Source organism: Podarcis bocagei (assembly GCF_964188305.1).
Source record: "Podarcis bocagei genome assembly, chromosome: 7".
In the NCBI taxonomy this organism is placed as follows: Eukaryota; Metazoa; Chordata; class Lepidosauria; order Squamata; family Lacertidae; genus Podarcis; species Podarcis bocagei.
In genome coordinates, this window is record NC_138132.1 from 27,364,402 (window position 1) to 27,383,317 (window position 18,916).

Here is an 18,916-nt window from a genome sequence, read left to right on the forward strand (position 1 = left end):
AACCCCTTCACTGTAGTATAACAAGACATATGTAGAGCTTCAGAAAACAACAGGCCAGGCTTTTACCTTGCATGATAAAATCAGGACCAATGATTAAAGCTTGCAAACAATAATTACAATGTTGTTGCAGAAGGCAATGTCTGTATCTTTCACCCGCTGCTTAATTTCTAAAATGAGAAGCGTTGGGTTTCAAATATATCCCAGAAGTCAGCTCATACTGGTGTCAGCATCGCCCTAGAGCCAGTGCGCCAACTGGACTCGTGTACCTCAACCCCGACTGGGCTAGGCGAGCTGGGTAGCACCGCCAGAGACCTCCTTTCTCACAGGAACAGGTCACAGTGCTGTGGACTCACAGCTTAGAGCTGAGAGCACCGGATTCACTGTCTCAATAATACAGTCGTTGCGCAGCAGAGTTTTGCAGAGTCTTGCAGAGTATAAACCACTCGGAGAGCAGCTCTGTAGAATATCTTCCTTTTATTCTATAACTACAACTATGATACAAAGCTATATACAGAGCTGAATATTCTAAGCATAAATCAATGCTACACTGAGAGTCTGCAGCTGCTCTTAGCAGCAATCTTATCTCTAGGATCTCTAACACTCTCACTCTCTCCGATACACTGACTGACTGACTGACTCTCTCTCACACACACAGAGATGTTGCTGGGCAGAATAAGTAGATAGGCAGGACGCCTCCTTCTCTCTGTGGAGAGTCAGCAGAGACCATCAGGAGATGGTCAGGAGATTCTTGGGTATGGGAGGGGTGAAATCTCAACTGGTCCTGGCAGCCATTTCTGCACGTGACTGACCAGGGTGATTGGAAGACATTCTACCCATGCTTAGATGAAGAAGAAGAAGAAGAGTTTGGATTTGATATCCCGCTTTATCAGTAGCCAAAGGAGTCTCAGAGCGGCTAACATTCTCCTTTCCCTTCCTCCCCAACAACAAACACTCTGTGAGGTGAGTGGGGCTGAGAGACTTCAAAGAAGTGTGACTAGCCCAAGGTCACCCAGCAGCTGCATGTGGAAGAGCGGAGACGTGAACCCGGTTCCCCAGATTACGAGTCTACCATTCTTAACCACTACACCACACTGGCTCTCTTATTTGCATAGTTGCTGCACAGCTCCAAAGCAAATTTGGAGGTTAAGCCCTAGTGAGTGCTGGCAAAAAGTCAATCCTGCCTAAGAGCCAAGGATGTAGCCTTAAATAATGACAGAGTGCCTATTGCAGGGGTCTGCAATAGCGTGCCCTTGGGCACCTATCCTTCCCAGTGGTTTTTCTTCTGGAGGTGTTGCCTGCTTTTTCATTATGTTTCACTGGTTTTGGAGAGAGTAGATATTTTGCCTGTTAAGTGTATCAGGTTTTGAGCATCACAATCCCACCCACTCCCATGTGATGTAAGTATTTGGTGGTGCCCATGAGTGTCTTACATTTCCCAAATATGCCACTGGTCTCAAAAAGGTGTCCCATTAGAATACAATTATTCCCACCGAATGGTCATGGAGAGTGGGGAGAAAGGGGGTTGAATACATTGAAGTGAGGATGACTGGTTACCCACAGTGTGTTTGGAAATGCAACATATTCCCATGGCCATTTGGTTTCATCATTTTCCAGTAAACAAAGGATAGCAACTCCTTCCAAACTTCACGGCTTTTACCACGCGCTCTATAATGGCTGCCATGCCCCACCTCCGTCTTCAGAGAGAACGCCAAAAACACTAGTCATGTCAACTTCTGCCCTCCAAGTGGCGCTCGCCGCTTAGTTAATAAGGATGGAGTCCCATGTTCGAAAAAATACGCGCGGAACCTTCGTTTCTCACTCCTTTCCCCCTCCGGATTGAAATAAGAACGTACAGCGGTGCGACCAAAGCTGCCTGGGCGGCGCCAAGCACTAAAGCGACGGTGCTTGTACCATAGAAGGAAGAAAATTGTAGGGAAGCTCATCCTGTTGCCCGCAGAGGAACCTTCCAGGTTTGTTTCTGTTTTTTTCGGAGTGTCCATTGGGAACTGCCCGTAGAAGTCAACGGAGAATCATAGAATAGAACTTTAGAGTTGGAAGGGATCCCGGGGGTCATCTAGTCCGACTGTAATGCAAGAATCATGCCCAAAGCCTAAGCCCCAATTAATCAACCCGGGAACAAAGGAAGCAGCAAAGAGTGGAATTGTTTCTAATTTGGGGTTAATGTTGTCTGGAAAATGTTGATTTGAAAAAGGGCTTCCTTTCTCTCTGTCACCCAGATGCAGTGCCTCTTGTATGCAGAAACCTCGTGCTCTGTTGACCTCCGTGGACACACATCGCAATTTTAAATGCCACAAGAAAAAACAAAAGAAAAATAATAATAAATAAACTGAAGTGTAGGTGGTAAACCACATTTCCCACACCAAACAAGGCCTGAGTTTGCTGTGTGAGGTGGCACAGAGGCACACTGGTCACTCCATACAACCAGAGGTTTCCCCAATAAATTCAGTTGGCAGCTCTGACAGCCACCATGGAGAGGAGGGCAGAGGAGACCTGAGTGAACCAGAAGTCAGTTAGACTGTTTTAATGAGTGGAGTGATTACGGCTAAGGCTATCTGTTTTTTAGCCGATGTTCAGACTTTGTGCATCACTCTAACCTTTTTACTATCTCTGTGACAGAGAGTCAAGGTGTGTTGTTGAAAAAAGTCCGTGTTGCAGTTGCTCGGGAGGTGAGAGACGCATTTGCGCTTGCTCTGAATGCTTCTTAATTCTCCTTCTCTCCTGGCCCCCTCTGTGTCTCTGTTTATTTCTTCCCCAACTTATTTAGGGGCAGCGTAGAAGAGATTGATTATGATGGAAAGGAGCCCTCCTATCTTAACAATGCCATTCCTTTCCAGGCACAGCTCTGAGTTCTTGCCCCTCAACCACATGCACAACCCTGCAAGCCCATCCTAGCCATAAAATGCACGCCTTCTGGGCCGAGGCAGTTTATTCAAATTGCCCCTCATTTCTCTATTTCCCCACTAAGCCTCTTAGAAGTAGAGGAGCTTCGCACACTCCTGCAGAAAGCACCAGCATAGGGGAGTGAAGTACCGACTGGGCTGGTAGTTGAAACTTAATTCAGTACCAGCAGGGCCAGCTCTATCATTAGGCAAAATGAGGTGGCTGCCTCAGGCAGCAGATGCTGGAGGGGCAGCATAGGCAGTCTCTCTCTCCCTCCAGCAGCTCCTCCTCCAAAGCTCCCCTGACAATACTGCTCCTTTGGAGGACTTAACAACTGTATGTGTACTGACCCCATGGTCTGTCCTAGTCTCACTAAACTATCCTGCTGCCTCAGGTGTAGTGGAGGAAGTTACTGTGTCAACAGTGTCAGAGTAAGAATCAACTGCTTTGGGGCCCAATTGGATATTTGAATTCAGATATCTGAACATCCCTGGTCTAACATTACAATCAAGGGTAGCCATTGTGGTGCCCTCCACATCTTGCCGTACTACAGCTCCCCTCATCCTTGACCACTGACCATACTGGTTGGGGCTAATGGGAGTAGTAGTCCAACAACATCTGGAGGTCATCACATTGGCTGCCCTTGCTCTCATTACTGTATCAGTCTCTCTGTAAGTCAGTAGTTACCTGATATTACCTTAGAAATATTTTTGTTTCAGCTGTACACTTCAGTTGTTGGGGTTCTTTTTTTTAGAAGTGCCCTTAATTTGTAAATGTAGCAAACATGGTGTCATGGAAGTACACTCACCAATTGGATCAGAATTGGATCAGTTTTTTCCTTGAGAATATGCTTGATAACAAACCCATGTTTGCTTCCTAAATACTGTGTGAAATGGTCCATATATTCTGACATTTTGCTGTCTTTTTTTAGAAAAAGAACAAAAGTTGCATCATGTCGTACAGCCAGAAGCAGTCCACAGTAGCCTTTGGTCAGGCAGTGATTGGGCCTCCTGGTTCAGGGAAAACAACTTACTGTCTTGGCATGCAGGAATTTCTTTCTGCAGTTGGGCGCAAAGTAGCTGTGGTGAACCTGGACCCAGCCAATGAAGGGATTCCTTACCAGTGCGCTGTGGATATCTCAGAACTTATCACCTTGGCCGATGTAATGGAGAACTTGAAACTGGGACCCAACGGTGGCTTGATCTATTGCATGGAGTATCTGGAGGCCAACCTGGACTGGCTGCAGGAGAAACTGGCCCAGTTTAAGGGGCATTACTTCTTATTTGACTGCCCGGGACAAGTGGAGCTTTGCACCCATCATAGTTCATTGAGAAACATCTTTGCTCAGCTTGCTAAGTGGAACTTCAGGGTATGGTTGGTGAGATGAGGGATGGCAGCTCTCCAAGCATTTGTATCTGGCCCTTGTGGCTCTCCCTGCACTGCACCACCTCTTCTTTAAGCTTCTTTAAGCTTCAGTTTTTGCTTGGCGGCAATGTGCACTTGAATTCTAATAATGTATTACACATGCCTGGAAAGGGAGAGGGTGGGTGAGAGTGTGTTGAAACTAGCCTAATGCACCAAGGTAAAAGTCACACTTGCTGCTTTGTCCACTTTTGTCCCTGGCATGTGACGCCCCAGAAGAGAATGTGACTTTCAGGCTGAAAAAGTTCTCCTGCCCCTGGTGCAGAAAAATAAAACAATGTTAGGTGGTAGAATTTTGCATGGAAAATGGGTATTGGGAGTGAGAGCATCCTTTGGTGCCAAACTGCAAGCCAGATTTGGCTCCAATGCACGTTAGCTCTATGTAGCATAGTAGCCTTTTACAACTCATTTTCATGTGGCAAGCCATTTGAGTGAAATGGTTCAGGCGGTTCAAACTACCCAATTGCAACTCCTTTATTTCTGTGGATTGTATTGATTGGTTAAAATTGCCTGAGCTGAAAGGGGTGGTTGTCATCTGAATAGCTTGGATGCCTCCATGCAGCTATGTTTTTGACTGGCTACCATGCTGTAAAGATTCATGTGTGAATTGGGCTTTAGGATTAAGTGTCCTGGGCTCTTGTATTCCCTATTTCAGTTTTGATGGCCATTTACACCTTATGAAGATTTTTTTAAAAAATCTACCACTCACCATGTCTGGATTTAGCTTCAGCTGGCTTAATTGCATCCAACCTCCTATAGTGTTCAGATTCCAGAGAAGTATCAGGACTAAAGTAGCTGTATCAGATGAAAATGAAAAGGTACAGCTCTCTGATTTTAATGTAATGATGGCACTTGGCTTTAAACCTCTTAATAATCTCACACAGAGACTGTATAGGCATTGATTAGGTGGAGGCAGAAAATGGAACCTCTATGTCAGGAATGAGATAACCCATTCTAGCTGTTCTCTGAACACCACTAGGTTCAACAGACTGGTCACCTCACGGAAAAAAATAATAAATATTAAATAATGATCTCTGGTTGGTTAAGGTGCAGTTGCCTCTTTTTTTTGCTGCTGTCTAGCTGTAGACTAAAGACCATTGTTGGATAACCACCCCCCACCCTACCCTGCTGTTTAGGAAGCTGGATGAAGCGTGGTTTACATGAGGAAGGGCTTTGCTTCAGTGTAGAGCATCTGTTTTGCATGCCAATGGTTGCAGGTTCAATCCTTGGCTTCTCCGGTAGGATCATGTTCCTGCAAGATTCTGGGGTGGGGGGCTTCAATGCAGCTGGTTTATGTGGGCTTTTAGAGGGGAAACAGGGCTATTTCTTTACTTACTCTGTAAGCAACCCAACTTCCACTACAATGGTTTTCCTAAACCGGTACTACTGTCACTATGTAATATTACTTATATTTATCAGTTGCATCAGACAATGATACTTTGGAAGCTTTGGCCCTCCATATGTTGTTGGACTACAAATCCTACCAGCCTCAGCCAGCATGGTCAATAATCAGGGATGTTGAGAGTTGTAGTTCAGCAACTTCTGGAGGACCACACGTTCCCCACCTCTGCCTTAAGCGATTTCTTGTCTCCATTAACTTGTCAGGATGTCCCAGACTTGACACAACACTGATTCTCATCCTTCTCTTGTTTCTTCTTTGCACAGTTGGCAGCTGTCCATTTAGTGGATTCTCATTACTGTACGGACCCCGGCAAGTTCATCTCCATTCTCTGCACTTCCCTCTCCACCATGTTGCACGTAGAGCTACCCCACATCAACATCCTCTCCAAAATGGACCTAATCGAGCAGTATGGGAAACTGGGTGAGAGCCATCAGTAGGAGGTCCTTGAATGAATGGCCACAGGCAAGACGGATGTAACCTTTTACTAAGTGACAGTGAGAAGTTGTGGATAATCAGATCCTGTAGCCTGAGAGAATTATGAACCATAATTCAGTGTTAAAGCACCTGCCCTACATGCTTGGTTGCTACCTTTCCAGGGAAAAGAAACGGAGACAGCAGGTTCTGGAAAAGACAATTGCCCTCTAACCTAGAGCAAGGGAGGGGAGCCTTTTCCAGCTTGAGAGCCACATACCCTTCTAAGCAACCTTCCAGGAGCCACATACTAGTGGTGGTTGGGCAAGAATCACAAGCGAGCAGAGCAAAGAACGTCAATTCTATCTTTGCACCATAGGATTGTTTCTACACATACTTAAATACACCCACCTATCCTCCATCCAGGCAAGCAAGAAGCATTGTCAGAGTTTAAGGGCCCATTCTAGTCAGCCAAAAACACACAAGGAGAGTGCAAAGCAAGGCCATTGAGGGGTGTGGCTGGAGAGAGAATGTGGCCTGGGAGATCCCCAAGGGCTAGATAGGGAGACCTTATTTGATCCCCATACCTGACATTCCCCATGCTTGCCCTAGAGAGAAGCTCCAGTTAGAGAAGACAGCTGTGGGCTAGCCCAGGAGTGCAGAACCTTTGACCCTCCAGATATTGCTGAATTACAACTCCCATCAGTCCTGGCCATTGGCCATGCTTGCTGAGGCTGATGGGAGCTGTAGTTTAGCAGTGTCTCGGGGGCTAAATGTTCCCCACTGTTGGGCTAGATTCTAGTCACTACATTAGAGAAGAGAAACCCGAGACTTTCCAGGTGCTGCTGACTACAGCTCCCATCACCCTTGATCATTGGGCATACAAGCTGGGACTGATGGGAGTTGGGAGTCCAGCAATCTCTGCAGGATCCCAGGTTCCCAAGGTAGCTCTTTATATGTTTAGGAAGCCACTTTTAAAACTTGAGTTTTGGCATTAACAGAAGACTGGGATCTCCAGTGGACTTCCCAACTCTTTAATGGCCTTTAATATATGCATAGCATATCTATTTTAGATTGTAAGCCTATGGGTAGGGAGTGATGTGATTTGGCTTTATCTGCACCTTTTGTTCCTGAATTTGCTAGAGACTTGTCTTTTCTTGTCTTGCAGCCTTCAATCTCGATTATTACACAGAGGTTCTTGATTTGTCCTATCTAGTGGATCACCTGGCTACAGATCCTTTCTTCAAGAACTACCAACACTTGAACAAGAAGCTTGTGGAAGTGATTGAAGACTACAGCTTGGTTTCCTTTGTCCCTCTCAATGTCCAGGTAGCCAAGCCAAATCAGCAGGAAAGTAATAATTGACATTTGGGGAGCAGGCAGCCATTCAGTTTAGGTTCTATTTGGACTACTTCCTTTTCCTGCTGGAAAATGTAAACAGTGTCTTTCAGGATCTGGATTTTATAGGCTTTTCCATTTCAGATATTGGCTGTAATTTGTTGCTGTAGCATTAAATAATAATGTGTTTTATTAAATTACATGAAATAAATGTCTAATATAGTTTAGTGGCTAAGACACTGGACTGGGAAGCCAGGAGTCCTCCAATTCAAATCCTGCCTTTGCCATGAACTCACTTCGTAGATCTAAGCAAGCTTCTGTCTTTCAGACTCAGGATTTTTGTAAAGAAGGAGTGGGAAACCTGTGGCCTTCCAGATGTTGTTGGCCTCTAATTCCCATTAACCTCAGCCAGCATGGCCAATGGTCAGGGGTGGTGGAAGTTGTTTTTCACCAACATCTAGAGGGACATGGGTTCCCCACTTCCACTGTAAAAAGTATTGAGATAATGTTTGTAATTGCCTGCAAATACACAATCCTGTGCCCCGTTACCTGGAAGGAAAGCCCTCTTTCACTCAGTGAAGCTTGCACCTGAGTATCTGATTGTGCTCTAAAGCACTATTTAATAATACTAAGTATTGCTATACACTAAATTTAAAATAGGAAGTTTGCTTAAATTATGTTCCAGAAAGTGAGAAACAGATGATAATTTGGCAATGCATTTGCATATACTAGCCAGATTGGAGAGTGATGCTGAAAGGATCAAAGAGAATTAAAAATATAGAAAGGAGCTGGACTGCTTTTATTTGTCACTAGGAAAGTAAAACTCCCACATGTATTAATATGCTATATAAATGAATATATGTATTTACGCTCAGTTATGCTGAAAAGAAAACATCTGTTAATACAGGAGCTAGGGCATGGAACTAACAGGCAAATGATTTAAAAATACATATAAGGAAGCACCATGTGACATTGCTTATCTGTGAAAGGCATGCCTATATTAGAGCAAGAATCATGGAAGTTTGATGGGGAATCCAGCTAAACTGGAAGTGAACCAAAAAAGTTCTGAAAGGGAAGGGAATATTGAAAGATGATCTTTGGATTGCAGTCTGCTTGTAAGCCAGCTCACATGTTCTTCTTTCATCACCTGATGATTGCGGCATCAAGTGGCAATGTGCATGTGTGAATGAGCTACTAAAATTCAAAATTCACAGGTAGAACTTCCATATCTCATCAGACCCAAACCAGGTGGAGTCCCAAGTGATGAGAAATCACAAGTGGTGAGAAATCAAGTGATGGTACATGCCGTGTGTTAACCGGCCCAGTGAGTAGCATCATGGAACATGAAAGAGAAATTAATTTCAGCCCCTAACGTGTCCATTTTCCTAGGATAAGGAGAGCATGCAGCGTGTGATGCAGGCGGTGGACAAAGCCAATGGCTACTGCTTTGGAGACGCAGAGCACAGAAGCCTTCAAGCCCTGATGTCTGCAGCAGTGGGAGCCGATTTCCACTTCACATCGTATCCTTTTTTATTGTGTTCCCCTTCCCTGCTGCAAAACTGAGTCTTATTTATGCATCCCAAGAAATAATCATCTGGGGAAATCTGCATGCCCATAACTATATTGCAGTTTTGAGGGTCAGTTTACACTACCATTGGCACTGGTAGCTGATCAGATGGAAGTTTTACTTATTTATCTTATTCATTTAACAAATTTATAGTCTGCCTCATAGTATAAAGCTGTTGAAGCACTGTACTGTATAAACCTATGAATCAAACCTGTACAGTGTGCATGAATAAGCCTGTTTCTACAATTCCAGCCCAGTTTCAAAGGTGTGTTGTGATTGTGGAAATAAGCTACATTTGTGTCAATATCGATAGCATTTATTTATTTTTATTTTATTGAAGTAATCGACACTTTCTTACAATCTAATCAAGGCAGTATACAGTATGCAAGATTATAATAAAATCAGTGAAAGCAACATCATTTGAAACTTCACTATAACATCAGTAAATACTGGTTGGTGAAAAAGAAAAAAAATCATGTTGCAAAGGCCTATCTAAGCAAAGCAGGACCTGTATTCAGAAGACATCTGAAAAAAGGTATGGACGATTCCTGATGAACCTCTACTGGCAGGGAGTTCTACAGGCAGGTCCTGTCACACTAAAGGCCCAGTCCCTAAGTAGAGACCAACCGAAACTCAGAGGCATGAGGAGCCAACAGAAGTGCCCCATTGAAGGATCTCAATGATTGAAGTAGAGAGTAAGGAATCAGGCAGTCCTTAAGGGCCTTTTGGACCCACTTTTTTAGGGCTTTGTGAATTAATACATGTAGAACCAATGTAGGTGATACCAGGCTGATATACAGGAGCACCAAGATACACCCACCTACATCCTGCATGTGAGATTGCCAGCGTGGATGCAATCCATAAGCTGTGGTTTATTACTCCATATTCTGCATGTCCGGTCAGATATTAGGCTTTACGAGTAAGTTTCTAACCCTTAGGGCAGTAAGCAGAGCAAAAGCCCAAAGATGATGTAATACTGACTCTCTTTCTCGTAGCTTTTGAAAACAATTTCTTATGAGCTGTGGGCAAACTTTTTACCACTCTTTGATTAAAATCTGAGCACCTCTGGGGTCTGGATAAAATTGTTTTGTGGGCTGGACATAGCCTGAGGGCTGCCGGGTAGCCACCTCTGATCGAGACAAATTGCTTCTCCCACTCTTGTTCCGTGTAGCTCAAATTCCTTTTTGTATTGTTTGCTGCTTCCGATACTGTACCTTTTGGATGGAATGTCCTCACATTAATTGCACTGTCAGCTAGCAGTCAAACAGAGATCTGTGCTCCTTTCTCTCTCACACACACTCTAAGCATCAGCCACCACTTGCTGTTTATTTCCCCTTAACTCACATATAACCAGCACATTAGCAGTCCAGGAGAAGTATGTGCAGCCGCAGGAGAAAACTGTGGAGCAGGAAACCATGGATGTGTAGCATGCCTGCTGCAACTGTCCACGGCAGGTGGACAGCTCCTCCCATCCAAGTTGGCTTCCCATGTGTATTAACCTGAAGCTGAAGAAGTACCCTGCAAGATATGGACTACCAAGATTCAGCTTGTGCCTTTAGGTTCCTCCCACACAATAACTTTCTTTCTGGTGTACTTGGGAGCCTCTGTGCTTGAGACAAAGAGGGGCCTCCCCACCAAAAAAACAAGTTAGCAGTGAGCTGCGGTATGGGCAGTTGCGAGGCACAGAAGATGACCGGTGAAATAGCAAAAGTAATAGAAGTCTGCTACCTGAAAGAAGTTTGCACCAAAGATTGTCAGTGTGACCGTTCTGTTGTTGTTTTATTGAGAAGCATGGGATTCTGTTAACTTTGTAAAATTGCATAGGAGCTTGACTGTCTTCTCTTCTGCGGCCGCCAATGCTCTGCCTCTGTTTGGCATTTCAAAGTGTGGAGATGACAAGCAGTGATGCTGGGCACTAGGGACAGGAGCACCCTCAAAGCCTCCTGACTCCACTTGTTGTGACCCCCCCCCCCCTGTAAATGCCAGGTTTTGGCCTTGGCCTTCTAGGAGAGTCCTTCTGGTGGAGGGACTGCTCAACCCATACACTCTGTTTCAGACTTATGTGTCTATATCCACGTCTGGTATTCTTCTTTTGGTATGAGGATTGCTTTCCTGCCCCACCCACAATAACTGCATGGAAGAGAAACAATATACAGTGGTACCTTGGGTTACGTACGCTTCAGGTTACATACGCTTCAGGTTACAGACTCCACTAACCCAGAAATAGTACCTCGGGTTAAGAACTTTGCTTCAGGATGAGAACAGAAATCGCACAGCAGCGGTGCAGCAGCAGCAGCGGGAGGCCCTATTAGCTAAAGTGGTGCTTCAGGTTAAGAGCAGTTTCAGGTTAAGAATGGACCTCCAGAACGAATTAAGTACTTAACCTGAGGTACCACTGTACACTTAAGACACCTTTAAATATATCATTATTGCTACTACTACTCCTATTTCGTTCAATTTCTTACTCACCCTTTACCATAAGGTCTCAGGGCCAGTTGCAGCCATGTAAAATTTAATATTAACAGCAATTGATAACAAGTTGCAGTCACAGAAATAGAGTGGGTCCTGTAAACATTTCTCAAGTGTCAAAAGGCCAGGGTAAAGAGGGTATACATTTAGCATTCAATGGAAACTATATAATGAAGGAGCCTGACATGCCTATTTTGGGAGGGAATTCTTTAACCTAGGAGCTGCCACAGAATGCGCTCTCTTGAGCTACCACTCCAACCACCAAACATTTGTGTGTGGTAGAATTACCAAGAGGGCTCTGGTGGTATTAATACTCAAAATGGGGTCTGCAGGGAAGCAGACAGTCTTTTAGATATTTGTGGCCTAAATTGTACAGAAGAAGCTTTCATGGAACAGGGAATGTTGGGATGGGAATGAGGGATGGGAACATGGAATGAGGGATGGGAACAGTGAGTTCAGATGGAAAGGAAATAGAATAATGTAAAATAAAATCTCTGACAGTTATAGTAAATTTTACTAGGTAAAGCTTTAAAGAAAGCAAAAAAAAAAAAAAAGCACCATGACCACAGCAATAATTGATTATCAAACTTTGCTAAATCACTTAACACCTATAGTGGGAAAGGAAGCCATTATGACAATTCAAATCACACTGGGCCAGGAAGCTGTTACCAGGATTCAAACTGCAGGTGAAAGAACTGAAATTCTTGATAAGCTGTAATGTGGTTGTTGTATGCTGGTGCCTTCCTTTGGAAATGGTGTAGAGAGAATTCTAGCAGGTGCAGCTTATCTCAGTCCTGCAGCACTAATGGGTATTTTGTGGCACCTGTTAGAATGCCTGTTCTTCATATCAAAGTGATTGAATGGGCATATGTGAGTTATGGTGATCCTGCAAGTGAACAATGGCTGTTTTCTACCTTCTCTGTTGGAGGCAGTATGCCTCTGAATACCAGTTGCTGGGAATCACAGGACTCTGGTCCTGCTTGCTGGCTTCCCATGGGCATCTGGTTGGCTACTGTGAGAACAGGATGTTGGACTTTGGCTTCCTCCAGCAAGGATCTGGCAAGAGTGCTCCTGCCGGAGAAGCATCTCTTCCACTCAACTGAGTACAGCTTTACTGGTGCCACAAGGGGTTGCTGTTGCAAGGAACAGGTAGGAGGACTGCTGGGTGTGCCTAGGACTGAAACTAGTCTCCAGCACAAAACTTTGCGGACAAAGATGGCCTTAGGCTTGTTCTCATGGTCCGTGTCATTATGAATGGGGATCCCTAACAAAAAAAAAGGGAGGGGGAGAAGCAAGCCTGCAGAACTGTCTTGAGTCTTACTTTAAAAAATAAAAATTCGGTTGTTGATGTGTTTGAGACATACACAGCCTGCTGAAATCATTACAATCACGTGTTTTATCATACCTCAGAGTGGAAAGTCAAACACTAAGCATGTAAGAACAGATACATTTGCCTTGCTAGATCTATTCTAACATGGCAGAGGCTGCAGTTTTTACAATCTCTGAGTGTTTGTTGCTGATAAGAGCCCTCTGGTCTCAATGTAGATCTTGGGTATTACTGTGGATATTTTTTAAAGCCTGTATATAATCATTGTTAATGCTGTAAGCAATTTTTAGATCTCTTTATAAGTATTTGCCCAGTCAGTGAATTCTTGTCCTTGACACCAATGAGGTGAAACAGGATTAAGGACATAGTTGCTGAGGTAAACCCAATAGCTTCTCCTCAGGAGAAGCTTCTGGAAATCACTTGGCTTCCCTTTTGTCCTTATGCTTATGATACCTCAGCTCACTAATACGGTCCCAGAATGGCAGGAGGGAATTACTCTTTTCTGTTAACTCACAGCTACTTTACTGTGTGAAAAAGTTGCATAAGAAATTGGGCCTGAGAGGGAAGCGTGGTAAGAAAGCAACTGGCACAAAGAAAGGACATTGAGAGCGGGGGGAGGGATGCTGAAGGAGGCCCTGACAGGAGACATAGCAAGCCAAAGTCTGTAAACCGCCCTGAGGTCTTATGACAAAGGGTGGTATATAAATCAAATCAAATAAAAAAATCAATTTTAAAAAAGCCACAGCCAGTCCAGAAACTCAGAATGGGGAACCTATGGCTGTCCAAATGATTTTAAGCTCCAATTCCCTTTAGGTCCAGCAAGCATGGCCGGTTGTCAGGGATGATGGGAGTTTAGTCCAAAGAAACATCTGGAGCCATGTTCCCCATCCCTGCTGTAAACAATACTGAGTTGGACGGACTAGTAAGTAGTCTGACTTAGTAGGAGGCAACTCCATATTGTGTTCCTGTTCAAGATGACTGCAGCCATCTTGTGCTGCTTTTGTTGGGCCTCCCCAGGATCACACACGGTGTTTCCTTTCCACACCAGTGGCAACTCTTTCTGAGAGGCAGCCTGCATCATCACCACGGAAATGCTGTGCATGATTGAGGCTTCAGGTGGCATACCACCTTACGTTGCATGTCCATGCCCAGGTGTGACAGCACGTGGAAACCTCTTGGCTTGGGAGCCTTATGGGGTGTGGGTGAGCATCAGAGACCAGCCCTCCAGCTCTTCCCAGCCAAGGCTCCCAAAGGTGTTGGCATCATTTGCTGCCGCTGCCTCCTCTGCAAATTTCCCATTTATGGGATTTGCACATTGTTCTATAGACACAGCCCTTGCTTCAGATGGCGCTTTAGATTTCCTCCCCAAGTGCCTTTTATCTCTGCAAGAAGGCCGGGGCTCTTCCCTCTCCCAGCCTCAGCGGCAGGTTCACAGGTGTGATAGGGCAGGGCTGGGCCTCAGTAGCTCTCAGCCTTTGAGCCTCCTCCATGTTTTAGTGAGCTATGCAGGGTATGTGCTGACAGGGCCAGCACGATCATTAGGTGGGGTGAGGCTCCTGGCTCAGACAGTATAAGCACCCTGCCTGCCCCATCACCTCCGCTGCAGTGCTAGTGCCAATTTTGGCCAAGACCACACCAATATTGTGCAACATATATTGCGGCGTGTGTAAGATCTTGCCCAAAATCGATGAGGTCTTGCTCAAAATCGGCGGCAATGCCACCGCCGCTTCTCTAGAGTTGGCAGAGGTGGGCAGCACAAGTGGCAGCAACAGGACAAGGCAGCGGGACACACCACCCCTGTGCACTGGGCTCATCAGCAGCTGATGTGGGCAGTAAAGTAACAGTAGCTGGCAAAGTCAAGGCCTACCCCTTATAAAGACTGAAAGAGCTCAAAGTGGGAGACATGAAATGCAGGAAGCTGCCTTATATTGAGTCAGACCACTGATCCATCCAGCTAGTATTATTCTATACTGACTGGCAGCAGCTGTCTAGGGTTTCAGGCAGGATTCTCTCCCAGCCCTGGAGATTCCAGGGACTGCGCTATGGCCCTTCCCAGCCCTGAAATTGGCTTCCTAGGTTCATCATCCCAGTAGCATATTAATTTAGTAGCAGGCTGGGAAGCACATGAGAAAGGGCCTTTCATGGTGGTGTCCCCACAATTTTGGCACTCTCTTCAAGTTAACATTCATTTGGGCCCATCAGTTCTTTTTGCTGTTGCTTGTCTTTAGGAGAATCTGGAAATCTAATTCAGTATCAGCTATCTGTATGTCTGTATCCACACAGTGCTTCATACTCTGCCTAAGGTTATATTGTTTTAGCTGCCTTTGTAGATTGCTTTGTGGGCTTGGTCCTGAAAAGTGACAAATATATTACTGAAATGAATTAATGAATTAATGAGTTGTAATAGACTCCTATTTCCACCTCACTGCACTTTTAGTGTGTTGTCATTATATTGCTGTTCCTTATCATACTTTGAATGCTGCCACTTGTTTGCCAATGTATTAAAGTTATACGTAGCTAATGTGCTTCAATGCCCTTTAGTGCGGTTCAACTAATTGTGAAATACTAGTGCCTATCCATGGGTTATTATAGTGTAATTAAAGGCTCCTGGAGAAGTGTTTGAAACAAAAAAGGCTTGACAGGATGTTTCAAAGCCGTCACAATGTAAAAAGAAAAGAGTCTCTAAATCAAGACCAAATAACTGGGATCAAAGTTCTGCACTGTGATGAAACTTGCAAGGGAAGCTGTTATAACCTTAATGGCCTCCCAAATCAGTGGTGGCCCAGCACTGGTCAGCCAGTCTTTGTATGTATCACCTCTAAACTATTGCAATGTGGACAAATAAGTAAATTGAAAATGCTTGGAGACTGGGGCTAGAATGGGATATTTGAATCTGCCCCAGATGGAAACAAGGTGGAGCTTTGCAGCTGATTTCCACCTGCTCTTGGCTTCAGTTCCCCAGCGTTCACCCTTCTGTTCCTCCTCTTCCATATCTACCACCCAAGCGGCACTCTTGGAGCAAACAGCTTTGTTTGCAAAGCGGCAGCTGTTTGGTAGCCTGCGTGATGAGATGCCCCGCTCCTCCACCCTACACAAACTGCTTAGTAACGGCTTTTTCAGCAAGCCCAGTCGCCCTGTGGGCCTCTCGAGAGAAGCCGTTAGACCGGCTTTGAGGTTCTGGGTGCCCGTGGCAATTCTAGCGTTTCCTTGGCTTGCTACAGTCTATCTTGCAATTGGGCAACTCTGCTCCAGCTGTTCCCTGTTAACTCATTGAAGGCTCTCAGCATCATAGCTTTTTGAGAATCAACGTACCACCCCAAAGATGAGGCAGCTGCCTTACCCTGAGTCAGTCTAGGATTTCAGACGGGCTCCTCTCCCAGTCCTACCTGCAGATGCTGGGATTTGAGCATGGGAATTTCTGCATGCAAAGCAGATGCTCTATCGCTGAGCTATGGCCCTTCCCAACATTTAATTTCACAGAAATTTAATTTCACATAAAGTAGAGCCATGCTTGTATGCACGCACACCCCAATTCTAATATAGCAATCAGCCCAGCCACCTCCCTTGTTTATAGTTAAAGATATATTTGAGGTGTGTAATCATTTTAACAACAGCTTCAAAGGCTATCGCTGCATTATTTGAAAAGAAAGGCAATGTGCTTGCTGCATTGTACCTTTGTGTCATTGGCGCCATAGAGGCAGGATTTGGGGGCAGAGGTCCAGTGCCCAACTCAGCAGAAGAATCAGGAAGGCCCCTGAATGCAGCAGGCCTCATTTTGATTTAAATATTCAGGCTGTGTGCACCCTACACATTTAAAGCATATACCCCCTGCCCCAAAGAATATTGAGAACTAGAGTTTGTTAAGGATGCTGGGAACTGTAGCTCTGTGAGGGGGACAAGCTGGTCCTGTACAAAAGAGACCGGGCCCACTTGAACCAGAATGGAACAAAATTGTTGGTTTTTTAAAAAAATGTGGCAGAGCAGCTTTTAAACAGATTGCTGGGGGAAAGTTGACAGGACCTGAGCAGTGTCTGGTTCAGGGTAGGTAACCAGGAATTACCGTATTTTTTGCACCATAACACTCACTTTTTTCCTCCTAAAAAGTAAGGGGAAATGTCTGTGCGTGTTATGGAGGGAATGCCTACGGGTGGCATGCCTACGGATTTTCCTCCTCTAAAAACTACGTGCGTGTTATGGTCGGGTGCGTGTTATAGAGCGAAAAATACGGTATATTCAGGGGAGTGAGTGGGTTGTTGCTACTCTCTGTGATTGCTCAAAGTGAGATTGTCCTGTCCCTCCTCTGTAGGAATGGAGGATAAATTTGATTCAGTTCAGATTTAAAAGTAAACTTACCTAATTGGCACTTTCTGAAACAGCACACAAACTAAAACACAGCCATCCTTAAAAATTCACTTTCTCCAATTTTTGAAGTACAGTTCTCCAGCCAAGGAACGTGTACAAAAATGCATATACTATGGGAAAGTGTGCATACAAATGCCTATACAGTCAAACCTCGGGTCTTGAACGGCTCAATTTTCGAATGTTTCAGCTCCCGAACGCTGAAAACCCAGAAGTAAGTGCTCTGGTTTTTAAACGTTTTCGGAACCTGAATGTCTAACGTGGCTTCCTCTTGAGTGCAAGAAGCTCTTGCAACCAATCGGAAGCTGCACCTCGGTTGTCGAACATTTCGGAAGTCGAACGGTCTTCCGGAACAGATTACGTTCAACAACCAAGGTTTGACTGTATTAATAAAAATAACATACAAATGCATGATCAGTGTAGGGTTCAACAGCCTGGTAGAGATAGTGGATAGAACACTGTCATAGAATCATAGAATCATAGAGTTGGAAGAGACCACAAGGGCCATCGAGTCCAACCCCCTGCCAAGCAGGAAACACCAGTCACCTTGTAGAAGACCTTTTTAAAAAACCAGCTTGCTAAGTGGTTGTTGCCTGTAATTCTGTGTGCTGACTGTGGAAGAGAGGGCAAATGATCCACAGCATACATTTAAAGCACATCCAATGCACATTTAAAGCACATGACTTCCCCCAAAGCCCTGGGAACCAGTTTGTTATGGGTACATACTGGGAATTGTAGCTACAGTTCCTAGGAATCTTTGTGGGAAGCCATGTGCTTTAAACATATGTTCGATGTGCTTCAAATATGACTTCCCCTCCTCCATGGCTAGAATGGAAATGTGGGCTACTAGTCTCTTAACCAGCAAATAAAATGTTATGCAGACCTTGTAACTTTTGTGGGTGTATTTTCAAGGGCGATATACATAGGTTAATTAAATAAGACTACTTCTAATTTAATATAATTAACATAAAATTTGCTGTGTGGCCTCCATAGCATGGGATTTAGTAGCAGACAGTTGATGGATCTGAGTGGTGATGATGAGGCAGAAACATTCCAATAGAAATAATTAGAGTTATAAACTTTGGCTTCCAATCATTTTCTTACATCCAATCCTTCTACATTTCTAAATCTTTTTACGCACCCATATATTACACAGTATACAGATATGTTACATGCATGTGTACCTCATCTCTCATCCATCACAATGTTTAAGATCAATGTACGGCCCAAACTGCATGTTAATTTAGACTTTGAACAACAACACATATTTAAGCTGCACCACTTCTGTTTTGAAGGAAAAACAGATTGTGTGTGTGTGTGTGTGTGTGTGTGTGAGAGAGAGAGAGAGAGAGAGAGAGAGAGAGAGAGAGAGAGAGAGAGAAAGTCAAATGGAATCAGAGCCCTGAACCATTTCCCAGTGAACGGCTGGTACTTGTCCCCAAAGCTGCTGTAGATTGCAAGTTATTGTTGCTTAACTCTCACTTTACTTTGTATTTATGTACTTAAACATTGATTTGGTGTTGTTGTTGTTTTGTAGTATTCTGCATTTGTTCAATTGTTGATTTTTGTCATTTGGATTTACTAACATGTATTTTGCATATTTGTATTTTCAACGTTTTTACGTTTTTGAATGTTTGCTGTGAGCTGTTTGGGCACAGTTCACTGTGGAAAAGCACCATATAAGTAAACTCAATCAATCAATCAAATGCCAGCATAGATG

At 44.4% G+C, this 18,916-nt stretch overlaps 1 protein-coding gene and 1 long non-coding RNA gene across 3 annotated transcripts in view; both read left to right on the forward strand.

The window, feature by feature from the left end:
• Positions 1–1,835: 1,835 nt before the first annotated feature.
• GPN2 (GPN-loop GTPase 2) lies at positions 1,836–11,102 on the forward strand. 2 transcript variants are annotated; one of them, XM_081202791.1, is made up of 7 exons: positions 1,956–1,970; positions 2,638–2,687; positions 3,833–4,270; positions 5,989–6,145; positions 7,305–7,465; positions 8,864–8,994; positions 10,396–11,102. In XM_081202791.1, exons 3-7 carry the CDS (start codon positions 3,854–3,856, stop codon positions 10,466–10,468), a joined length of 939 nt encoding a protein of 312 aa, XP_081058917.1. In that variant the 5' UTR covers positions 1,956–1,970; positions 2,638–2,687; positions 3,833–3,853; the 3' UTR covers positions 10,469–11,102. The 2 variants fall into 2 exon arrangements, with proteins under 2 accessions (XP_081058918.1, XP_081058917.1); XM_081202792.1 differs by lacking the exon at positions 2,638–2,687 and having other exon boundaries at positions 1,836–1,970.
• Positions 11,103–11,943: 841 nt separating this feature from the next.
• LOC308591830 overlaps positions 11,944–18,916 on the forward strand; it is a 44,610-nt gene continuing 37,637 nt past the window's right edge. Inside the window, exon 1 of the long non-coding RNA XR_014010272.1 lies at positions 11,944–13,759. This is a non-coding gene — a long non-coding RNA (uncharacterized lncRNA). The remainder of the gene's footprint in view (positions 13,760–18,916) is intronic.

Coding starts and splice junctions, on each gene's coding strand:
- GPN2 (XM_081202792.1), top strand. CDS start 3,854: ATGTCGTACAGCCAGAAGCAGTCCACAGTAGCCTTTGGTCAGGCAGTG. Junction 6,146..7,304: donor CGAGCAGTATGGGAAACTGG/GTGAGAGCCATC, acceptor CTTGTCTTGCAG/CCTTCAATCTCGATTATTAC. Junction 8,995..10,395: donor GCCGATTTCCACTTCACATC/GTATCCTTTTTT, acceptor ACATATAACCAG/CACATTAGCAGTCCAGGAGA.